Below are 26,281 nucleotides of genomic sequence, written 5' to 3' on the forward strand. Positions count from 1 at the left end.
AATGTTTCATCCATTTATCTTAACTGCCACCTGTTAAATAACCCTTCAGATCTTGATTAACGAATTCCCAATTTTGTGGTCTTTATGACAGATGGATTTACACCTTAAGATTCGATGATGTTTCCAATAGTGAGATGTTTCAAACACATGTTATGCCATTAGGGGTTATTACGGGGTCTTTTAATGTATCCCATATTATTCCACATGTCAAGTGACTTGGAATCTCTGATGATGTATCACACTGAGCTATTTTATCAAACTCTTCAGAAAGAATGCAGTATCTTTTCATATACTTCGCACTCAAAGACTCCGTTTCTTGGGATCTCTTAATTCCTCCCTGATGTTCCTGTGCTTGAGCTTTTTGAATTGGAAAGTTACTGATGTCTTTATCAAAAGCCTCATCATCTGTATTTAAAGTCCTTTTAAAAAAAAATCTCTTTCAGCTCCCACTCTCCGTATTTGATCAACATTTTGAAATAACTTTGTTCTATGAAGGAATTAAAATACATCATACCAAGGGCGCTCAACGATTCAAAACTTCAGTGCAGTTGCCAAAGAGCAGACCATTGGAGTATTCCATAAAAGCATCAACATTTTCCAATCAAGGGGTCGAGTAATAAGCTGAACGAGCAGTGAATCCTTCACTACATTACTATTCACTGCAGACAATGAATCTCCTTCACGAGCAGAAAGAAAAATGAATTGGTGCAGTGAGCAAAATACATATCAGACCAGATCCAACATTGGATACGTACACTTGTTAGTGCCTCTCCTGTAAGAAGATACGTTGAATTCTGTTTGAGACGTGTTGTGAAGCAAGCTTTTCATCATTATGATCAGACTGCTTCCAAACAGGCTGTCTACGACATAACTATATTGATATTAGTTCTGCTACAATATCCTTGTTTCAATGCTCTCGAATGTTCAAGGAAAGCAACAAAGATTTCGCTTAAATTTTGACCATCTTTCTTCTTCCTGCGGACCATATATATCAGATTAGAGCCCGATTCAAATGCTTCTTCTTTTTTATTTATTCTGCCATGTCTCCACTTTCACAATATTGTGTCATAACAAAAATGGGTGCTCAAAACATTGTCTCACAACTTAATCGCCATTCTCTTATTACAATATTAAACCAACAAGTGGACTGCCGTGGACTTCAAGTGTTTGGGCACGATATATCATCAAGATGTCAACTTATGGATGACCACAACTCACTCCTTGTATTTCAAGATGTTTTGGCATCGAGCATATTCTCTTACCATTCCTTTGATTCACTTTAGCCTCATGCTCTCAAACTGAGATCAAGATCTTCATGGAATTGTCCTTGCGAGTTATGTTGTCGCTTCCCATCACAATGATGCCGATTAATATATTTATGTGTATTGGGGGGAAGCCGTGGGTTATACCAAACTTGCACAGTCACCTCTTATCATCTGTCGCATTGTAGGTATCCACGCACATGCCTAACATATGAAATCACAATGGATTCATTTTCAATGTGTGATGCAGCAAACAAATTTTTGTTGACTGTGGCCGCTCCTATGATGCATCATGGTTATAGGCTTACATAAAGCCAAAGAATTCATTTTGAAGGTAGGCTCGACATGACACGAATGCAAAAACATTAGATTCCAATTACGTAGTCTCATCATCGAATTCCAATTGCATCAATTGATCTCACAATGGTTGCCGCTTTATAATGGGTCTTTATAATTTGCTTCATAAAGAGGTGATGTGCTCAAGCATTTGGAAGACATCATAAGCTACCAACTAATTGATGCCATTAAGATTGGAACTTGAAGTGTGTAACCCGACCCTGCTAGGCTTGTAATAATCTTGCAATTACATCAAAGAATCTGAACATGATCTGTTTAATGGTTCACACACCCGATTTTAACAAATTCGATCATGGTGAATGTAACCAAATTCTAGATCTGCATTCTTAAGAAAATAGATGTGTCCTTTGAGTCCAAACCCAAACTTTGAGCTTCCCCCGTTTTTTTAAAAAATGTTCAAGCTCACATATTTCCTCTCCAAGCACCATGCTAATAAATGTTATGAGTGATCTAGAATCACAATCTAAATCACTGATAGTTCAAACTAGAAATCTAGTAGTCAAAAATCCAATTCACTAAGCATAAAAATCATAGCCTTGTGAGTTAAAGTACACTCTCTCATCATAGTATTTATAAATTGTGAATTCTCATCAAAGGAAGCCGTCTTAGAGAATGTCAAATGGTGCTCAAGACATAATTGTTTTGCAATAACAACGGCTCCTTCAGTTTGCCTAACTATTCCACCAAGCCTCCAAGATCCATGCTGTCCATGAAATCCTTGGTGCCATTTTTCTTATTTCTGAGATGCTACATGAAATTCTGCTTTCGCTTGCTCTGGAATTATCTCCAATGCAAACAAAAGTGCATGAAGCCCTGAACTTTGGATTTGAACTGATCATCTGTAAACTTGGAACGAACATCTATTGGACTTGATCTTCTGATTTTGAACTTTTTTGAGTCAACCGATTTGCATTTCGAACCCAGTGCCTGAACTTTGCTTGTATTGAACTTGCAGGACTGGTCAATTGAACAATTGAACCACTTCAAACTACTTTGAATTGAGGTTCAAAGTGGTTCGAAAACATGAATTACAAGATTTAAAACCGTAGCCGTATCGGGTACTAACAACTGTCTTTGTTTTTGTTATGAAAAACCGTTTGTTCCACAAATGATTCCTACTTTATCAATTTTCAGATTAGCTGAAAAGAAAAATGATCAGATTTATTACACATTTCTTAAAACAATAAAAACAATCTTGCAGAACACAAGCAACTTCCAGCGTGTACCAGTGCCAATTAGGGTGAAAGGTGAAAGAGTGGTAGTGAGCTCATAAATCCTAATGCACCTAGGATTCACCGGCTGATAGCCAATAAATGGTGAAGAGGTGGAATGAACCTGCAAGGAAACAAAAAAGAAATCAGAACTGAATAACCTAAATAATGAAATACTTAATAGCTCATGCTTATTCTTGAATGGAACTTGTTGTCAAGTTGAGCGGTGGTGATCGGCTCAATGTACCCATCGGAAATCCTTGGCCAAGGTAGTTTATAGGTATATGTGCTATCCAATGATCACTTGATGTCCGTAACATCAGTTATATAGGTATAATTGAGTGGGCACTCAAAACACCTAGTAGCTCGGATGATTGGACTAAAGAACATCTCAGGCTCGATCTCGAGGTAGGGAGGGCCATTCTAATATGTTAGGATGTGTGCGAATAAGTATGGTCCGAGGTTGGGAGGTTAAGCCTATGTCAATGCTTCTCCTCTCACCAATGCCAAGGCTTGCAAAACCAGATAAAAGATCCTTCGATGATACTAGTATTTTTCCTTCTTTCTTGTTAAGCATTTACTTTACTTGTTAATCAATTTATGATGAATACATAAATGTTAGTTAGCCGTTTATATCAATTGAATATGACTATAGTTAAAATAGTTATTTGTTATTTTAGTTGAATAGGAATACGCTTATTTTCGGTTAAGCATGATTACAGTTATGGTGGATAATTGTTATTTCCATTTATTTCAGCTGAATATGAAGATACAGTTAAGAATAGTTAATAGTCGATCTTGAACATGATCACAATTATTTTCTGTTATTTGTTTAAAGTAGTCATTGTCATGTGAAATGAATTCTGCTGTATGATATCCATGGGGATAATGGATCACGTAACAGTAGAAGTATACAGTTATTATTATTATTAATGGACACAAGGTTATGATTATATATAATAATGGACGTAAGGTTAGGATTATATATAATAAAACATTAAGATAGGAAATGAAAACATTGAGTTATTATTATATTAACAAACCTAAGTCTATATAAAAACCATTAAAAGTTTTATTTTTTAATAAATTTGAAGTTGTGGGGTCCACAGGTGGCTTATTTAATTTTTGTGGTAAAAATCGGAAACTTTTTTAGAAGTTCCGGAAACCTCTAGGAAACGAAAATGCAGTCCCTGGGATAGTCAACAAGTTTTCGAAACTCATTGACCGTTTCCTGTGTTTCGGGGACACGTTTCTGATTTTCCTATCTAGGTGGGGACGGCTTGGAAACGTTTCCTGCTGTCCCCCCGTCCCCGAAACCGTCCCTGTTTTTGAAACCTGAGTCTTAGAGGTGGAAACACGTTTCCGGGTAACATAGTGTTTAACCATAGTTGAAATGATTGATTTAATGAATTATGTTTTCGATAGTTGTGTAACATGTGCAGTATCTCAAATAGGACCGGTCTTTCTTAAGCATTTTTTGGGTAAAGTTATATCCCTAACTATATACATTTCTTGTTTTTGTTGAACTTGTGATCCTAGGGTAAACTTTAGGGCAGTTCCAAAATGGGCACATGACAAATTTTGACATCACAACCAGGATCTTTCTTGCTTAAGCATTTTTTATTGGTATAGTTATATCCCTAACTATATATATTTCTTGTTTTAATTGAACTTGCTATTCTAGGGTAAAATTTAGGGTGGTCCCAAAATGGGGACATCACAAATTTTGACGTCACCTACCCATTGACTATATGTAAGTTGTCAGCATCTGAAACAAAATATTGACTCTCATTAGTAAACCAATGCTTTTAATTCATGAAATGTTGGTATGCACATAAATCAAAGAACCAACAACTTATAACACTATCTAAAAAAGCTATCATTGCATACTCTTCACATCCTAAACAATATCTGTCATATTAGCTTCAGTATGTTGCTTTTGGGATAGACTATATTATCTTAATTTTTGTATTTAGAATAAAAACATTTTATCTCTTGCCTTAATTGTGTGGAAAATTGGTTTGAAGGATTATTTTCTCTTAAATTGGGTAGCAAGAGCACTTTTAGCTGTCTTGGCTATAGATTCCTCTAGTAGTTGTTGCCTTCACTCCTAAAACATATATTGGTTGACCTTGTCAAAAGCTGGGGTTCAAATTTCCGATGATAGATTCAAACACTGTACAAATGTTTGAAAGGAAGATGTGAGACTATTAATGACTAGTGCAAGTAGGTCCTTGTCGATCAATTTGTTAGTGGAACTAACTGGATCATTAAGATCCTTAATTTTTAAGAGACGTTCAGACAAATATTCCCTCCCACTAGACAATTTGATAGCTAAAAACAATTTTAAGATATATGACCTGCTATTTGTTTGTAATTTGATATTCACTTTTTAAAGTGCATAGAACTTCGGGATTCAAGTATCATGGATCATTTTATACTGAACTTTAAGAGTCAGTAGTGCTTCCCTATGACAGTTGTTTAAATCACTGGGGCTATTTGTGGGCTTTGTTTCTATGCCTACTGGGATACTGTCACATTATTGATACAAGTTCTTGTTTGTTAACTTTTGCAACTTTGGTAATGCTAGATTTGAATACTAGCCATTTTCTTGAACCTTGGAAATTAAGCTTTTGCTAAGAATATCTCCACCCTTAAAAAGTATTGGAGACTCCCTTTTGTAAAATTTGACCCAAAAAAGAAAACTTATCCTAGAACTCCAAAAAAATATTGATCATGCAATAATGTTTCTTCACTTAATGCAAAATAATAGAAAAACATTGATTGACAAAATGGTAAAAATGAAAACCTTAAAAAATGTATTGCTAAGAGAAATATGGTACAGAATAACACAGGTCCAAAAGTTTTGTTTGTAGCAGTCCGAAAATTAATAATAAATAGATTTTATTTTTAAAAGTAAAAAATTATCAAAAAAGATCTTGGTAAATAGTGGAGTTAATAGTTTAATTCCAATCAAGCATGGAATTTTTTAATTTATAGCAAAAGATTCATAATTGAATAATGTAACTCATGATACAATTATTTCTTCAATTTTCTAAAAGATTTATAGCTTGAATCTATACAGAATATGTTACATTTCATTTGTTTACATCATCTTTAAATTCTAAACTGCAAAGTTCTGATCTTGAGTGTCCAACTTAGACCAGAAGTGTGACACTCTATGGTGGGATCACAACTATCTCATTGTCTTGTAATGGTAGTTGTTGAAAATTGAAATAATGCCATTATGTAGTTTTTGGGAGAGCTTGTCTCAGGAAATAACATATTGCCTCCATGTATTTGACAAAACAAAACTTTGGAGAATTGTTGATAGGCCGCCTTGATAAATCACTGAAGTCTAATAATATGACCAATAGTCTAGAAGTCTCTCCTAAGGTTTAGTTGCATACTTGACCTATAATTAGTCTTCCTTAATATTCAAAAGCATCATATTTAAAACTATGAAATAGAGTTCAACATATTTATATCTATTCAGAATAGTCTTGAGTTCATTTTGGCGTAAACTGTTGCTCAATATGTGAATGGGGAGGATGATATGATGCGACAAAGAGAAGGGGACCAATGACATCGTTTGCAGATGTGCTGTAGGGAAGGGTAATGACTCAATCCTGCATGGAGTATCATAAAGATAAATGGCATAGGAAATCCAAGCCTGTGGCTTGATCTGTGGAGTGAATTTTTTTTTGAGGAGGATGCATTAATATGTGTTGTGAGAATAAGTAACCAACTTCCTTTTACATTATTATTTCTATATCGTATTGTAGTTTTTGAATCCCAGTGATGGAACTTTTATCCTTGAGTACTAATATATCTGTTTTCCGTTGTTCTTAGTGAGGGTAGCATTGAATCTGTCATGGATGGATATACATTTCTCTATAAGAATAAAAAATATTTTAATTAATTTGATATAAGTATGATTTATATGCAATTGTCATCTTGTACTGGCTGATCTATTGAGCTGTGTTATTTACTACGTATCTGCGACTTGTAACACCTATGTTGATAAATCTATTCAACCTTGCACAATGTAAATATCTTTTCAATAATCATCTTGTTGATTGCTTGCATCTCCACACTATTTGGTCGATTTTAGTTTATTGAAGGAATGAATTTTTCAGTGCCCATGACACTGCCTTGTTAGGATCTCTGTTGGATATGCTTTTGTTGTAATTGGACTTTCTTTTCCACCATGCAGATTTATCATTGGTTATTTGCGTAGTTTTATCAACTAAGCACACTATTGTTTTGTTTAGTCTGAAGTTAGAATTCTTGAACTTCATCTTCAATTATTGTTTGTTGAGATTGAATAAGTTTGCTTTGAATAAACAGGCTATTGAAACCATACCCTATTTCTCCAATGCGCCTTGTTCCTGAGAATATTTCAAAGCCTGATTGGGCAATTGATGTAAGTATATTTATTCATGCGAACAAATTGCTATAATTGTTAGGAATCACATTTTTATATTCTTTTTTTTTGTTGCTGCACCACATGTATCTGTTCTCTTTGTTTGCTACTCCTGTGTAGTAAATCTCTCAAATATTATTTATACAAATATACACTTTTTCCCTGAGCTAGCATGTAGGAAATGGAATGGAATTGACATCATTGCCTTTGTTTGATCTGTGAGATGCTATTAGGCAGTCTTTTATTAGGAATGATTGCTTTCTTAACTGGTATTTCTATGCCTGTACATTGAGTCAGGCGTTCACTGTATGAAGCAAGATTTCAAGTTAACTGTTCAATAACTCTATTTTAGGGAATACCAAAGGAGGAGCCTACTAGTGATCTGCAGAACAGTGTTGAGGTGTGTGCTCAAATTATTTGCTTTTCATTGTGTTGATAACACAACTTAAGTAGTCTGTAAGCAGGTCCTCTTTTCTTCAATTTAAATCTAACTGGATGTTTGGTTTATTCTTTTTGAAGATCAAAACTCCACAGCAGATAGAAAAAATGAGAGCAACATGCAAGGTAAGCCAATGCTGCTCTAGACATACAAGATACTAATGATATGTAGTTTTATCAAGAAGGGGGTATCATTTATTTCTTGTTTCAGGAAATAACTTACATATCAGCAACTGTTCACTGCAATCATTGTGTTATTCATATTGGATTTTTTCCTTATCATTTACTTCAACTTTCAAGCAAATACACAATTCCAATCAGACTATGTGGCTTCCTTACACATTTAAACTCGTAATTTGGGTAGCATCATATGTTCTTAAGACAGTGGTGCGGAAAACAATGATTTTTCAAGTTTTTACAATTGTTATGAGAGGGTTAGGCTGAGCATTTTAGTGGTTATATTCTTCAGTTTATAGATGGCCATTGTATTCTCTCTTCATGACATTGCCCTAAACTTCAATATAAATTGTTTCTTGAGGAGCATGCTCATTTTAATTTATTATCTCCATCTTTTCAACGTTGAACTGGTCCAATCATGATATTGCGCAAGGTTGCCTTGACTGATGTGCAAATCATGTTATTGATTAAAAGATTATTAGAATATTATTATTTTATTACATTAATGGTCATCTTTTGTATATAATGTAATTTGAATATAGAAGATTGATTACTTGTTCTTCTTAAGTTTCTTATTAGAAACTTTCTATTTTTGTACAGTTGCAAAATTCTTTATAATAATCTCTTAGATCATTTGTTTATATATAAAAAATTTAACCAACCATTTTGTGTAATATGGTAACAAAGCTTATCCTTTTTTCAAAAAAAATTATAATTTCTCAAATGAATTTTTTCTCTAAATGTTTTTCGAAAATATGTTCCTGTTCCTTGATTTGTTCCTTAGTTTTTGCAGAACTTTTTCAGAACCCGGCTAGGGTTTCTTGGCATCTTTCCTTTGCATTATTTTTGGACACTATTGTGGAGGGTCATTTTTCCAGCCATTGTGCCTTTTTTGCTCTGAAAACATCTGCCCACAACTTCATTTCTGCAGCTTACGCATTTTTTTAAAATCACTTTTTGGGGCTGTCGTTTCAGCAGAGATTTTCTTCTCAGCAAACGACTTCTTGTGTGGACTATTTCTGCCAAAAACGACAACTTCTGTTCCTTTTTCTGGAGCCATTTCTCTCCAAACAAAGTCACGTGATCTGCAAATGGTGGCCACTCTTTCCTGGAACTTCGTCTTTATTTTCTGCTGCTTGGCACTTTATTTGGTGTTTTTAGGGTTGCCGACAGCCATTACTGCATCTTGCAGCCTTTCCTTTCTGTTTTTTGACCACTATTTTGATAAATTTTTCCTATCAATGGTCCATTTTTTTCACACAAAAGTTCTGGTTCATCCATGGTTCCCGTAATGTGTCTGAGTGATCCTCTATACCCAAGAGTTGAGTTTGTTAGATACATCATTTGGTAATGCTGAATACAGTACATAATTTTCAGGATCGTAGTCTTCTTTTGTCTTAGTTACCTCTGTAAAATTTACTTGTTTCGTATTCTCAGGGCAGTCTGACTTATGATGTCCAAGTTTCTCACATTTGAAGCATTTGACTTTAGATATGTCCCTCTTGAATTTGTTATTGCCTTGAGGGGCCTTCTTCTTTTTAAAGTGTTTCTTCTTTCCTTTGTAAGAATTTGTGTTGAGAACATGAAGTTTTTCACCTCCAGTTTTCGATTTCAGTCCTTTCTTAAGTTGCCTAGATTCTTCTTGAAGGCAGTCTCCCTTAAGTCTATTGAAGTCTGGGAGTTTGTCTCTAGCACTTACTCCTTGTAAGAATGTTTCCCATGAATCTGGTAACCCATCTATAGCCATAAGTGACAGCTCTTTGTCTTCAATTATGGTCCCTATACTTGCAATTTCATCTCTTAGACTAGCCACCCTTAGGAAGTATGAATTCATAGATTCTCCCTTTCTTATTTTTATATGATTTAGTTGCCTTTTTATTGCAAGGGTTCTAGTTGCATTGTAAACCTCATACATTTATTAATGCACTCATCATATTAAATGTTATTTGATGTTTCATTAGCATAGGTACTATTTCATCTAATATGATTTTCATGGCTTTCCTGTTTCCTTTAATCTAGTTAGTTCTATGAGGATCAGCATCAGGTTGCTTGGATTCCTTATCAACAAACTGTATTGCATTATTGTCTTCAAGAGTCAACATAATTCTGAATTTTCATGCAACAAAGTATTCTTTTCCAGCAAACCTATTTTCGGGTCTTATTGCATTGGCCATTGAAGGTAGAAGTATGTTGCTTAGATATTTTCAAATCTGATTGTCAATTTTCAGAGCCTAGGTTCGACAACTTGGCTTTGACACCATGTAAGTTTTCTACAAATTTTGAAGATATAATACTAATGGAGAACTAATACCTTGCTACAAATTGATCTACTACAATTCTGGACTGAATGTTATTGTTTTGGAAGTTTGCAATAAATTCTGGAAATTATATTTTATTTCTGTACTAAATCGCCAAGGAGCAGATTGCTAGAAGAGCAGACGTAAGATTGTATTGTGTGTTTTCTATCCACAATCTTGCTCCTACTTATATATTAACCAAGGGTCTTGTCTTTTCATAAGACACAACCCCTTCTAGGTTGGCTCTCCATGAAACAACTTACTCTTCTACAAATTGGTGCCCTTGTCCATTAACTAATAGTTAATTATTAATTAACTACAATAGTCAAATACAAGGTATATAAATATGCTTGGCAAATCGCCAATTTGTTCTAGGGAGATGTATTTATCATGAGGCCATATATAAAGGAAATTACGTGCAATTTAGATTTGTCTAATCTGAAAAATCAGAACATCAATATGATCAAGTTATCAGGATTTAACACTTGTGGGGATGATTATTGCCAAAAGCGACTTCCTGTTCCTTTTTCTAGAGCCATTTCTCTCCAAACGAAGTCATGCGATCTACAAATGGTGGCCATTTTTTCGTAGAACTTCATCTTTATTTTCTGCTGCTTGGCGCTTTATTTGGTGTTTTTAGGGCTGCGGACAGCCATTACTGCATCATGTACCATTTGCTTTCTGTTTTTTGACCACTATTTTGGTAAGTTTTGCTATCGATGGCCCATTTTTTCACACAAAAGTTTTGGTTCATCCATGGTTGCTTTGGGTTTCTGTAGTTTTGACAAGGGTTTTGACCCTTCAACTCAAGTGAGAAATTTTTTTGATCGCAAATTGTGGGTTTTTTCAAGATCTTAATTGGGTCATTGTCAAATTTTCTTGGGTAACTCGGTTTCCTTGCCTCGAATTCTGTACTATAAATTTTATTCAAATTTCAAATTCTTTCTTGATTTTTTGAGCTCTCTTGTGAGTCTTCGTCGGGTTCTTTTGGCATAATTTTTTCTCGCAATCTGTGCCAATTGTACTTAATCATCTTTTTTTGAAGTCTATGTTTACCGCATAGGTTAATTAAGAATTGCACACAGACAATGAATACGAACAACAAACAACAAAACTCTTCTTATTATTATTCGCATATGCAAAACAGTACATTATGCTTCCATCATAAGATCTCATCTCTCTCATGATTACAATGCTTCCCGAAGGGTTTCTAAATACTTTCCGACGAACCTTCCTGAAGGTATCCGTCGGCTAGATACATCATGTCCGCTACAAACTATTTACCCGTCGGCTACATAACAAAAGACTTTCCCAAAGGGACCCATTGGCTGATACACAATTTCCTTTCCGAAGGGACCTGTCAGCTAATACACAATTTCCTTTCCGAAGGGACCCATCGGCTAATACACAATTTCTACAGATGACATCATCCCCCCCAAAAAGAAAAGTCGTCTCCTGACGACTACAGAACAAAACTCAAACAACTAATACAACAATATTGATCTGCCATATCACTTTCACATTCATCCCGTTGCATCTATAGACTTTGCTAACACAATACTGACTCCTCAAGCTGACCTTGATAGCCACCTATGCTGCTTCCTCTGCTTCCAACTCCTCGGTACCTTGATCCAAGTGTTGCTGCACTGCCTCCAACTGGATGATCAACTCTTCCCAAGCTCTCTACGCATCCACCAAAACAGCCTCACGGCCAACACCTACTCTCAGTGCCTCTGGTACACAGACACTCCATGCCTGCAGTAGCTCTAAGTCTTTTCAACTGGTCAGACTCCCACGACTGATATTCGCAACGACTGGGGGTCCAAGGGGCAACGCCCCCGGCAGGGTTGAGGGGCAGCGCTCCAGGTGCTCTCCCTTTCGTAGTATAGGGCGGGGTCGAGGGGCAGCGCCCCACGCCGCCAAGACTAAATTAGCACTCTGAAACCCACACAAAACTGCACGGAACACACCATTTCTGTCATTTCCTGCTGATTCTACACTCTTTCTGGCAATCGCTGATGCTTCCCTTTCCCTACGACATCATCTGATACTCATTCTGAGCATTCTTGATTTGTCGACCGCCAAGATTAAATTAGCACTCTGAAACCCACACAAAACTGCACGGAACACACCATTTCTGTCATTTCCTGCTGATTCTACACTCTTTCTAGCAATCGCTGATGCTTCCCCTTTCCTATGGCATCATCTGATACTCATTCTGAGCATTCTTGATTTGTCAACCGCCAAGACTAAATTAGCACTTTGAAACCCACACAAAACTGCATGGAACACACCATTTCTGTCATTTCCTGCTGATTCTACACTCTTTCTGGCAATCGCTAATGCTTCCCCTTCCCTATGGCATCATCTAATACTCATTCTGAGCATTCTTGATTTGTCGACTGCCAAGACTAAATTAGCACTCTGAAACCCACACAAAACTGCACTGAACACACCATTTCTGTCATTTCCTGCTAATTCTACACTCTTTCTAGCAATCGCTGATGCTTCCCCTTCCCTATGGCATCATCTGATACTCATTCTGAGCATTCTTGATTTGTCGACCGCCAAGACTAAATTAGCACTCTGAAACCCACACAAAACTGCACGGAACACACCATTTCTGTCATTTCCTGCTGATTCTACACTCTTTCTGGCAATCGCTGATGCTTCCCTTTCCCTACGACATCATCTGATACTCATTCTGAGCATTCTTGATTTGTCGACCGCCAAGATTAAATTAGCACTCTGAAACCCACACAAAACTGCACGGAACACACCATTTCTGTCATTTCCTGCTGATTCTACACTCTTTCTGGCAATCGCTGATGCTTCCCCTTTCCTATGGCATCATCTGATACTCATTCTGAGCATTCTTGATTTGTCAACCGCCAAGACTAAATTAGCACTTTACAACCCACACAAAACTGCATGGAACACACCATTTCTGTCATTTCCTGCTGATTCTACACTCTTTCTGGCAATCGCTAATGCTTCCCCTTCCCTATGGCATCATCTAATACTCATTCTGAGCATTCTTGATTTGTCGACTGCCAAGACTAAATTAGCACTTTGAAACCCACACAAAACTGCACTGAACACACCATTTCTGTCATTTCCTGCTAATTCTACACTCTTTCTGGCAATCGCTGATGCTTCCCCTTCCCTATGGCATCATCTGATACTCATTCTGAGCATTCTTGATTTGTCGACCGCCAAGACTAAATTAGCACTCTGAAACCCACACAAAACTGCACGGAACACACCATTTCTGTCATTTCCTGCTGATTCTACACGCTTTCTGGCAATCGCTGATGCTTCCCCTTCCCTATGGCATCATCTGATACTCATTCTGAGCATTCTTGATTTGTCGACCGCCAAGACTAAATTAGCACTTTGAAACCCACACAAAACTGCACGGAACACACCATTTCTGTCATTTCCTGCTGATTCTACACTCTTTCTGGCAATCGCTGATGCTTCCCCTTCCCTATAGCATCATCTGATATTCATTCTGAGCATTCTTCATTTGTCAACGTTTTTTTTTGGCAAAAAACCTCCTGTCACCCATCTGTGCTACCAATGTACAGCTACACCATACATGCTGCCACTGTATTGACTCCTTCCTTATGCAATATCCTGTAACGTCCTCCAAAGTCTGAATGCAATAATAGGTAGAAGTCGTACGCCATATTTATCATTTATGCAAAACCTGTACACCATATTATACTAAAAATCCGTACAGTGGAGAATTCTTTCAAACACGTATGGTGAATTGCAACCCTTGAAATGATTTTCACAATCTGTACACGCAAGAGGAGATTGAAAATGTGCTCTGAAGAAGTTAAAAGGAAAATCAAATAACAAAGCCGTACCACCAAAAGACCACAAATCCGTACAATAGTTTCCCTCTGAATCCGTACTGCAGGAATGATGGAAATCCGTATAGTGCAAAAGTTTGTACATTCTCAAGCTATTACAATCCGTACGGTAGTGCAGAAGCAGATTTTTCTTGTTGCAGTTAGTTCGTTAATGTATTTTGTTAGTCGTCAGGAGACGACTGTTTTTTGGGGGGGGATGGTGTCAGCCGACTGGATGGGTCCGGCAGTGTTTCTCTAGCCGATGTATTGACTGTCGTCGGTGTTTTGTATTTTGTAGCCGACGAGTAAATAGTTTGTAGCAGATGTAATGTTGTGGCTGACGGACTCCTTCGGGAAGGTTTGGCGGTAGTATTTATATCTCGTCTGGGATCATTGTAAAGCATCAATCATCTACTATTGCGAATATTATTCTACTATTATATTCCATTGTCTGTATGCGTTGATTTCTTTACTAGTACGGTAAACAGTCTATACCTACACTTGCCTCTATTTTTTGCATTGGGATTCATGTTTTTCAATTCTTGCTAATGCCTCTTTTTAATTTTTCATGTTTTGTACATTGAGAAACATACAAGATGGCATTATTGACCAAATTAAGGCTGGAAGGCAATCAAGGATTCAATGAAAAAACTTTATAACACCTAAAAGTAGCACATGTTTACAATTTTCAAATATTGCTGCCTTAATACAATTACTTTGGGCACAAAAAATCGTCCTACCATAATCCAAGTAGACCAAGACGAATTTGATGACCAAAATTGGGAAGCTGTCATTTCTCAAGCTCTGTTACAGATGATCAATTGCCTCAGGCTCTTTCTGGAAAGTTTGCAACAAATATCTAGAAACATTTGAAGGAGTTACATGAGACATTCGACAAAAAACAAGCATTGTTTTGAAAGAACCATCTCTCCATCATGATGGATGAACGCATGTCCTTATGAGATATTCGACAAAAGACAAGCATTGTTTTAAATATAGATTCGAAAATAAAATAAGCAGATCTGAAAATGATCATACCGAATTTGCAAATTGGGTCTTCGGGTGCCAGTTTGCAATTTTTTTTTGCCTCAAATTCAATTATGGCCTAGGGTAGAAGAATTTATAGTCAAATTTCACTAAATCGACGCTCCAGATGCAATGGTGAGGTTCGCTTCAGCTCTAAACACTCCCAATGATTGCGATACTCCGGATCTGAGTTGAGGTCCTCCAAGAGGTAAAGCAAGAAAATGGTCTCCAATGGCTATGTGAAGAGAAATTCCCTCCACTTTGATACCATGTAAGAATTTTCCTTAGGGCAAAGTCACCCAAGATCAAAGGAACTCAAGCACAAACACAGAATGTACCAACAAGGTATGATCAGAATAACAATATGAAATTTTATTCATGTAATGTTATGTACATACACACTAGGAGTGCTTGTATATAAAGGCTTCTAAGATGCATCTAGAATGCTTCTAGAATGAGCTAGGAGATAAGCATGACAACTAAGCACACGTCCACTAGAAGTGGATTATCCTCTATTGTGCATGAGAGGATAAGTATGATAAGGTGTATCTCGTATAGAGATGTTGTAGACACCATGTGCATAAAACAATTGTTAACTCCTGTGTTGTTAACAAGACAACTCATAAGAGTACGCATACTCTTAGGTGTCAAACTAAGAAATAATAAAATAATGCATTAACCTAAATAAACTTAAGTAAGTGTAAATAGTAAATACTTATTTACACCAACAAATCCATCATTATAATTGACTGATTCGATGAACATAAGACTTATATAGTTATTTTGAATTTCAATATTATTATTAGTGTTCAGTGGTTGGAATATGGGCAGAAATTTATATTGCTGTTGGCTTCAATCAGCAATTGCCATTAAAATTGTCAAATTATTACGAATATTTGATTGGGGGCATTAACATGGTATCCGAGTTATATCCCGCAATCCTATGAAAGAGAAGTTAATACTATGACACAAGAAAAAAGCTCATTTCATATAAATGACAAAATAAGTGAAGATCAGATTGAGAGAAAGCTCCTTTGGGGATAGATCTTTCAGATAAGTTTGAAGAGAAGATTTATTCAACAATAGACATGTTGGTCATATGCCCCACGAGAAGTAGAATAATATGAATGAACCTAGAAATCTGATCAATAGCACACAATGGACATTTGTTTGATTTGATAGACCTCTATGTTCCACTTTGATTTATAGAGAACAAAAATCTAAACCAAGGGTCATCAAAAGAAACCATGTTGGAAAATTGCATTATTGGGCTCACGTAATAAATGAGCAAGAATCAAATTTAGATTTAGATAACTTTGAAATGGCTTCCATAGGCAATGGTGGAGTGTTGTCCTCAATTTTGACTGCGCAAAATTGTGGCAACCCTACGCAATTTTCTCATGGGTTCGTAGGTGCACCCTCTTGATTTTAACTTATTAGTAAAAGTATTATGAAAGCAATTCATCATCCCAGAATTGTGCTTTATGTAACTCTATTGGTGCGTTCTTTTTTAAGGTTTTTTTCAAGTTGATCCTTGTAAATGCTTGTCAGTACAAGTTTTTCTTCTTTGACTTAAAGTACTTGGTTTTGACAATCTTCAAATTGATTCTTCATTTTTACATTTCTTGTTAGTAGTTTTTAATCTTCCTTTTCCCTTAGGATAATAGCCCATGAAATTCTACTTGTCTTGAGCTAACTTAGGTCTCAAACATAGTTGTCTAGCTCAAGTTATAAATGAAAAGGTGGGGTTTTTCAGTCCGACAACATGTTTTATTATAAAATCCTCCAAAAGTGGGCTTTTTATTGGCAATTTCACGAAATAATTTTTTAAAAAATATCTACAGTGGATTTTGACATCCATTTTCAATTTTCAGCTCATCTTGAGTTGATTTGACCATAGTTTTTAATGTTTTGATGAAAATTAGCTTTTCGTAGTCTATTTTCATATTTCTTTATTGAAAACTATAGTTATATATTAAATTTAATCACAGGAGACACTAAAATGCATTAAAGGTAGGGTTTTTATCACTCATTGCATATCATCTACATGCAAATCATCTTATAAAACCCACTTCCAATAAATTTGAATTCCTAAATGCATAAAGGTGGGCTTTTCATATGCAATAACACATTTTATTTAAAAATATATCATTTAACATGTGTTTGTGGGATTTAAATGCGCTTTTGCATATGAAATCTTATTATTATAAACCTTTAACAACTTAAAGACTTTATAAGTGGAGAATTTTAACCCAATAGCACATGTTACTGCATTGCAAAAGTCCACTAGTACATAATTTAACTTTAGTGCACAATGGTAGGGAATTTGAACCCAATAGCACATGCTTTTGAACTCACATGTGTTATTGCATTCCTAAAACTCGTCTATACTTCTCCTCTTGAGGCATTTTGACTTGTAAATGCATATAGTAGAGTTTTATAACCTAAAAGCAAATGTTATTGTATTCTAAAAAGCCGCGTTTACTCACTCCAAGCTGTGTTTTCATCAAAAGCTAAGGGTGGCCATTTTTTACTCAAAAGCACATGCTTTTGACGTGGAAAAAAAAACCCTGGTTTTGCCCTTTTTTCTTGAATGTTTGAAGCTGGACAGTGATTTGGGGCAGCATATGCATGTATTTTGGACTCTTAAAACCACAATTTTTTCCTACACTTGGGCATTTTGGCTATATACTCAAGGGTAGCGATTTTTATTGCAAAATCAAAATCACATTGTTTTGCCTTCCAAATAGCCTATTTAGGGCACGACATTTTGGCTGTATACTCAAGGGTAGCAATTTTTATTGCAAAAACACATTATTTTACCTTCCAAATAATCTGTTTAGGGCACGTTTTTGCCCAAAGATGGCCCATTTTTGGATTTTTTTCCACCAAATCCAAACGTGTGCTATCAAAGGTGAGTTCTTTGGCATTATTTATCATTTGCAGCTTGTTTATCATTCTCTTCAAGTTGTTTTTAATGCCACGGACGTCTATTTTAATTGCTATTGCATATTGCATTTGATTTAGTCAATACTGTTGCAACTTTTGTGCATTTCAATCCTCTAACTTCAGACACTTGGCAAACAACAAATCTTTACTCTAAAATGCATTCATTTTTAGAGGATTGAGTCAAGATTCGAAATCTATATGTCTCTTTGCTGCAATTATATCTAAATCCGAAAATCTTCTTTGATTTTTTTCAGATTTTGTATTGAGATTTGAAGAGACTTCTTCCTTTTCTTTTTGTGGAAAAGAGGTAAGATTTTTTGAGAATTTCATGGGGCAAAGTGTATATATGTTTTTTCTTTCTTTTTTGTTTGCAAATCTCTTCATTTCATTTTCAGATTTCCATTTGTTTTGTATATGTTATGTGCTTCTATCTTCCTTCTTATTTCTCCAAGTTGCATATGCAAGAGTCTCATCTTACTTGCATATGCAGTCGGGATTAAAAAACCTCGTTCTTGAATGGAACTACCAAATAAAGAAATCCCATTTTGCAGCCTATTTATGTATCCAAAAGCCACCATCATGCTTGCACACACTTCATTAGTGCTTGTTATATTGCTTCCATGTGACTTAAAACTTATGATAGTAGTTGTTTGCACACTTTCTTATGATGAAAACATAGTAATTAATTATAAGTAGATGTTATGCTGCCCGTTTTCCTTGCAGTTTCTATGCATCCGTGCATTTTCCACACATATAGCTTGCTGTCCACACATGCTATTGCCCTCCAAAACCCCGATTGGGTTTTTCCACCATATAAGCACATATTTGAGCTTAAACACATGTATCCAATTGCTGCCCCAAAAGTTTCCATCCATTCTCCATATGCCAAAATCCTAAAATCCATACTTGCACATCAAAGGCATGCAATGGACGCATCCATGCTTTATTTTCTTACCTAAAATTTATTGTCCATTCATATGCAATGCTCCTAGAAAAGTCCTTTTTAATGTTTTACTCCCATATAAAGAGTTGATTTTACTTTAATTCTTTTATCCTTCATTTCTTAAAAGTCCTCAAATCATGCATGCAAAGAATAAAGAGGGACACAAGGCATGAATGATCACATAATGGAGTTTACAAGGAAGTGAAACAATGATTACAAACATAAAATGCTTTCAAGACAAAAATGGCCAATGAACACTCAATGAAACAATCAAGGATTCATATTCATATCTTTTATCGAGATGCTTCTGCCAAACTTGAGCACATCATTCATAAAACATCCTTTAGCAACATGAGGACCAAAATGATGATGTAATAGAAGTCATGTCTTGCTAGGCACTTAGAATATTTTCATCACATATTTGTAATTTGTAATTGACATATTACATGTAATCGAAAAGCAAGATGTAATTGCATGTGATAGAATCACGTGCAAAGTTATAACATGTAATCAGGTTGCAAGTACATTAGGCATATAACTTTGAAGAAGTCAAAGTTAGAAGTTTGTTAGAGAATAAGTCAAGGTGGTTAATAAAGAAGGGAGCCCATTGTAAATAAATCATCTTTTAGCAAGGCAAGAAAATTCTGCCAATCTGTATAGGCACTCTAAGACTTTGAGCTTAGATGTAAATCTAAATTGCTTTCAGTAAAAGGGGCAACTTGCTTTCAAAATTTGTGTTGATTCGAGTTGTTAAGTGATGACATTTTTTAGATACTTATTGTGAGTTTTGGAGCTTTGCTCAAGAGGGATTTGAATTTAATTATGCAGACTTGGAGCTGCCTATTGTATTCAGAGCCAATTTGAACTTTTGAAGACTTTGTGCTACAGGAGGACAAATTGTGATAGATACTAGCAACTCTAATCACTTAGAGAAGACTTTAGGCTTTAGTTGTAACTATTTTATTAAATTTGAGAGCATCTAGTAAGAGACTTTGTGTCTTACTAGTTATTCTGCTTGAATCCTCATCTGAGACTAGTGCTTGAGACTTTGGGTTCTTGTATTTGTTGCACAAAATATAAGTAGTAAATTGCTGCCCTTGGTATTGTTCTTATGTCAATTCCAAGGTCATCGGTATTATGGTGACAATAAGACACTTTTTGTTAAGTTGGAATGTGTAGTTGTATGCAAATCATTCTTGAAAAAAGAAAAATTGATTAAGAGAACCACCCTTTTAGAATTTTAGTCAAGTTTCTGTTGAAACCACCTATAGTAAGAAGGGAGCCTCCTCTATTGCTAAGAGGAGAAAGAAATCTCATGAGGTATTGCCTAAAGTCACAATTCTATAAGCTGTGGTCTTAGTGACTTACAAAATTTTTAGCCAAGACGGAGAAAATGATCAAGATGCTAATGGTAGATCAGATAATGACATTATTGATCTTGATAGCAACAAATATGGCCGGGTTGATTCTTCTTGCTTTGGACATGGCAACTTAAAGTGCCATATTCAGGCTGACACTTATGGTGTACAATGCAATAATAATATAGAGAACAATAGTTCACCAATTTTTTTGTTATGAAATCTAGTGCTTGTTCCGAACAAGTGGTAAAAGAGGAATGTATTCATATTGTAGGAAGCATATTTGAGGGATTTTATGATGCTTATAATCTGACAAGCTAGTGAAATGAGGATTATGGTAGAAGGCAAAGTGAGTCAATTTTTCCCATAAAATTCATTGGTTGTGAAGATATTGAAAGTCCAATGGACAAACCTCCGTTTTTAGTATGAATTCTAAATGTGATGGAGGTGAGGAAGTCCTTACTCTAGCTGGTAGAAATTGTTAATGCAATAGTTCAGTTAGATAAAAATGTTATTAAAAGTATATGGAAATATATTTTATGTAATATATTTCAGTAATGTTTCATTTATTATTATTGTACAATAAATAAATTAGATTTATATATATATATATGTATGTATGTATGTATATGTATATATATATATGTATAAAATAATATAATATACTTTTTTTAATATTGATAATCATAATAATTTGTTTATTGTACAAATCATATAATAATCACCGACTGATATGTTCAACCATACTAGTCGATAGTTTAAGCAAGGCATTTAAAATCTATTACGTGATTTTAATGAAGGGCGACTGAAGAGTCATGTTCCCGATGGGACATGATTCCATGGTGGAGTCACTCCCATTGCAGACGTGACTCCCTGTCCCTTCATAAGTATGGAGTGTAATTAGTTTGCATTTCAATCACTGCAAACAATATCAAATTCACAATCTTTAGTGATTCATATTGCAGATTATGACTGAGAACAAACTATTCATATTTATATCTTAAATACCTTGAACATATTAAAATAATAGTGTCTTCTCTTGTATATATACATATATAATTCTAAGTCACACACGCACACACGCACGCACGCACACATGCACGTGCACGCACGCATGCACACACACACATATATTCATTAAGGAATATAGATGAGAGGAAGGAGATTTCTTCACTTAGATAAATCTGATAATTGAATTTTAACATAGTATCAGAGCAGGTCTAAGAGACGATCTTGATCAGATTTATTTATCCAGTGCACTCAAATATTCTTAGACCCTATATTTGCCAAAATGGTGAGTAGACTAGAGGACAGACTCGAAGGTTACTCAAATTTTGCAGCATGGAAATTGTGAATAATGTTAATCTTAAAGGAGCGTGATCTAAAACAATTTATTGAAAAATCAGACCAAACATCCAAGGGGAGTGATGAATTGAGGAGATAGAAAAAGGACAATACTAAGGCCTATGAAATTACTAGTCGACGGTGTCAAGGATCATCTACTTCCCATCATTACAAAACTAGACACAACTGAAATGTTCAAAGCACTTGAAGAGATGTTTGAGATAAACAAATACTAGTAGAATTCTCACACTAAAAGACAAACTCTCCAACATTAAGATGAATAAAGGAGAGTCCATTGCTTCATATTTCATGAGGATAACAGAATTAAGGGACCAACTCTACAATTGGTCACATCTATGATGAAAAATAATTAACCATAATAGCACTAAAAGGATTGCCACCATCATGGGAAACTTTTAGACAAAGAGTATGTTCTTGATCCAAGCTTCCTAAACTTAATCAACCTAAGGTTGACAGCATACAAGAGGAGTGCACACTGATATCTCAAGGAATTGGTGATACTTCTACTGGAGGTGATATTCAGATTCTCACAACTCAAATTGATAAAAGTAATAAACCTAAATTCAAAGGGAAAAGGAAACATATAGACTACTATAAAATGTAATGCTTTAGATGCGACAACTATGGTCACTCAATAGTACACTGCCATGATAGACTAAAACATCAAGCATCCTTTGCCAAAGTCAGAAAATTTGATACAGATTCAGAGTAATGGCCATTCTAAAGAACTTCAAAATATCCATAACACGTGCGAAATATTGGATTAAGAGGGAGTTCTCTATTCTTTATCATTCTCACCTAATCTATTGCACAATAAATGTGGAACACTTTCAAAGTGAACCTGGCATGATTACAATTTCTGAAACAGTCTTAGTATAATTGATCATTGTACTATCTTATTTATAAATATCATGTTATAACTATTTGAGCCTGTGTACATCATAAGAAAATGACAACTTTTGAATGATCACCACTTGTATTTGTAGAAGTTATTGGAAGGTGACGATCTTACAATAACTTAAATCATGATATACATTTTATGTAAATGTTGAAGGTGAAACAAATCATGATAAATTATATCTTGTAAATCAACAACTAAGTGCTGGATGTCATTCACTTAATGGTCTATGAGTTGTTTGAAGGTATTTGGTGAATATCATGTGTTGATATTCTGCAGGCCTTTACTTAGAGAATTTGGGGAATATCACGTGTTGATATTCTGGAAGCCAATGCTCATGATAACAAAATGGTGGGTATCTTCTAATCAAATATATCCTTAAATTTTGCCATTCTGAATATTACCAATGGTGTGATATCTAATCCGTTTAGCCTTCTAAATTAAGAGGGAGTGTTAATGCAATAGTTCAGTCAGATAAAAATGTAATTAGAAATATATGGAAATATAATATATGTTATATATATCTATAATCTTTCATTTATTATTATTGTACAATAAAAAAAAATATTAAAAAAAAAAAAAAAATATATATATATATATATATACTGATAACTGTAATAATTTATTTATTGTACAAATCATATAATGCTTTGATACTGATAACTGTAATAATTTATTTATTGTACAAATCATATAATAATCACTGACTGATCTGTTCAACCATACTAGTCGACAGTTTAAGCAAGGCATTTAAAATTTGTTATGATTTTAATAAAGGGGGACTGAAGAGTCACGTTCCCAATGGGACGTGACTCCACAGTGGAGTCACTCTCATCGGGGACGTGACGCTCCGTCCCTTCATAATTATGGAGTGTAATCAGTGCATTTCAATCACTGCAAACACATCAAGTTCAGTCTTCATTGATTGATATTGCAGAGTACGGCAGAGAACAAACTATTCGTATTTATATTACAAATACCTTGAACATATTAAAATAACAGTGTCTTCTCTTTTATATATATATATATATATAATTCTAAGCTATAATTGATATATATAATCATTAAGGACTATAGATGAGAGGAAGCATATTTCTTCACTCAGATAAATCTGATGATTGAATTTTAACAGAAATGATGATTCTTCTTTTGAAACTTATGGGTGTCCATTTTGAAGGGCAATATTAAAAACCTGGGAATACAACAAATGAGTATACTAGATCAAGCAATGGTTTTTATGACCACCCCTGGATTGTAAGTTATCCAATGAAATTAGAGAAGGGTTTTGTGATATTTTTGAGAACTCTTTGATTGGATTAGTTACAAAATGTGAGAAACTCAAAAGTGAATTAAATGCATACTTTGAAAATACATTGCATTGAAAGTTTCTTAGTTTTGTGTCATGCCTTTGATTCTCATATTAGCATATGGAAAGCTTACTTTCTTGCATTTATTCAAGGATGTATACGTGAAACTGTAGCTCAATAAATTGTTTGTAAATGTAGTTGATGTCAAAATGTAAATTGATTTTCTAATTGAGGCTTCCGTTACTTAGTTCTAAAATATGCTTTTGTAAGATCTCTTCGTGTAATCATCTTTAGGATTTGTTAGTTCCCAACTCATGGATTTTTTGTTCAGAGATTTCAAAGGATGGTATCAAACATATGACATTAGTAAACTATATTGGCAGATTGGTTGAGACAAGTATAGTAGAAAAAACTCTTCAGGGACATCAATGTAGGATGGAGTTGGATAACAGAGACCATTAGAGAAGCACCACTTGGTAGAGTTTCCAATTCCTACCTATATCTGAGTGTTGCAGCAGAAGCTATTTACATCACAAGGAGGATCAGTGTTTAAGACTTATGACTCTCCAAGTTTGGTTTGGGATCATGGTTACTTAAAGTCTAACAGCATCCTAGTTTCTGATTGCTTGAGGAAAAGCTATCTTGGGAAGGATGGAGTCTGATCCTGACTCCTAAATGTCTCAGTAGTTTCTTTAAGAAGGGTATATAAATGAAACTAAAATCAAAATTAAAATTTGAGTTTTATAATTTTATTTAGGATCAGAGCATGTGAAAAGTTTTGCCCATTAAAAGGAAGAGGTATATATGGAAGGCCTAGGAGACAGAAGAATATGTGAAGTGCATACATCTTTTATTTGATTATTACTCCATGGAGCATCGAACTGCAGTTCATTCTAATTTAAGGATGGACCCCTTAGGGTCTGGGAGAGGATAAAATCCCTCTGAATTTGATTACTGAATTAGGAGATGAACAGCTTTTGATTTGGATCCTGGGCATTGCCACCCAGAGATCACATGTAAGTTTATGTGTTAGATAGAACCGCTGTCAACATTTAGTGTATTTTGGAGACCTTTCAAGGGCATTCCAATTAATTGTAATTTTCTGCATATTAAACTTTTTATTTTTTAGCACTGTAACACTAGTACTAGGGTATGTCGGGACAGTGGGATGGAGGGAAAATGGGCCTCATTTTTGGGACAGTGGGAGGACGGCCAGGGGACGACAACAAGGGGAGGACGGGGCAAGGAGGGGTGTATAAAACTTGAAATGCTTGTTATGAAATGATGTTTCAGTAGAACATACCAAATTAAAATACTTTAACATAGCAAAATTGCAACATGAACTAGAACCATTGAACTTTCAACATAGTAACATATCACATACCCAATAGTAACATTCAAAAGTCAAAATTCAATAGAAATTCAAGTACCCATCCCAGCAGCAGAAGGGTTGCGAAATGGCGGAGGTGGGGGTACTTATGTACGCAAGTACTCGGTGTGGGGATGTCTTGGGGACAAGTACTTCGAGGTTTGAGAGGGGGGTGCGAGTCCCCGTGTTACACTATTTTTTAGCGACTGGTGAAGATAAGTCTAAATTTTCTATTAACTATTCATTTATAAATTAAGTACAAATTATTCTGACTGCGTTCTTGGAGTTTGATGTATATAAACTTTTTGGAATGAGACATTGCATAATTACATCAGTAATGCAGTAACAGAAATTTTGCTTGCACTGAATATGCCTGTCGGGATTGGAAGTTTTTAAGGTGCGGTATGAATATATATCTAAAAATGTGTATTTTGGAAAAAATGCTAGGACGAAATGATTGTGTATATGTTTGCAATGCATGGTAGATTTGTCTCATATTTTTTGTAAAACAATTATACAATTGCTGAAGACTATTTTAAACAATGTACATAGAATATATTTTAAATTTCTCTTCATGTTACATCTATTTTTTTGTCTGTTGGACAATGGAGAACTCATCATTGATTTATTTTGTGCTTCTGTTCATTTGCTTTAATGTTTTCTTTCTGCACAACCTATTGCCATGATTTATTTAGTTCATTGGTTGTGGTCACTGTTTCAAAGTTTAGATTGCAAGAGAGGTTCTTGATGCTGCTGCAAGAGCTATTAGACCAGGGATAACCACAGATGAAATTGATGAGGTTGTTCATGAAGCAACTGTTGCTGCCGGTAAGAAGAGTATCCTGAATGTCACAGTGATTGACTCCAAGTGTTTGGTTTATAAACAAAGAAATCAAAGTTGAATCTTTTAATACACTGTTGGGCATACAATGCAAAAGCGTAATAACCAGAGTTGAAATTTCTCCATTTGGAGTTACCAAGGATATGACCTGGTGCTATCTTTCTTTAGTTGTTCATTATTCTCATCTTTTGGAATGT

The 26,281-nt window shown here is 35.1% G+C and overlaps 1 protein-coding gene across 5 annotated transcripts in view; it reads left to right on the top strand.

The window, feature by feature from the left end:
• Nucleotides 1-26,281, top strand: part of LOC149565284 (methionine aminopeptidase 1A-like) — a 164,990-nt gene that overhangs the window by 106,918 nt on the left and 31,791 nt on the right. For all 5 annotated transcript variants that reach the window (XR_016362029.1, XM_089818824.1, XM_089818821.1 and 2 more), the window contains exons 5-8: nucleotides 7,181-7,256; nucleotides 7,609-7,656; nucleotides 7,776-7,820; nucleotides 25,972-26,071. Coding sequence is in view for 4 of the 5 variants with exons in the window: in XM_089818824.1 (XP_089674950.1) it covers nucleotides 7,181-7,256; nucleotides 7,609-7,656; nucleotides 7,776-7,820; nucleotides 25,972-26,071 (269 nt within the window). In the remaining variant the exon portion in view is untranslated. The remainder of the gene's footprint in view (nucleotides 1-7,180; nucleotides 7,257-7,608; nucleotides 7,657-7,775; nucleotides 7,821-25,971; nucleotides 26,072-26,281) is intronic.

The sequence above is a fragment of the Cupressus sempervirens genome, chromosome 3 (genome assembly GCF_028749045.1).
Source record: "Cupressus sempervirens isolate cs-2001-9-10 chromosome 3, ASM2874904v1, whole genome shotgun sequence".
In the NCBI taxonomy this organism is placed as follows: domain Eukaryota; kingdom Viridiplantae; phylum Streptophyta; class Pinopsida; order Cupressales; family Cupressaceae; genus Cupressus; species Cupressus sempervirens.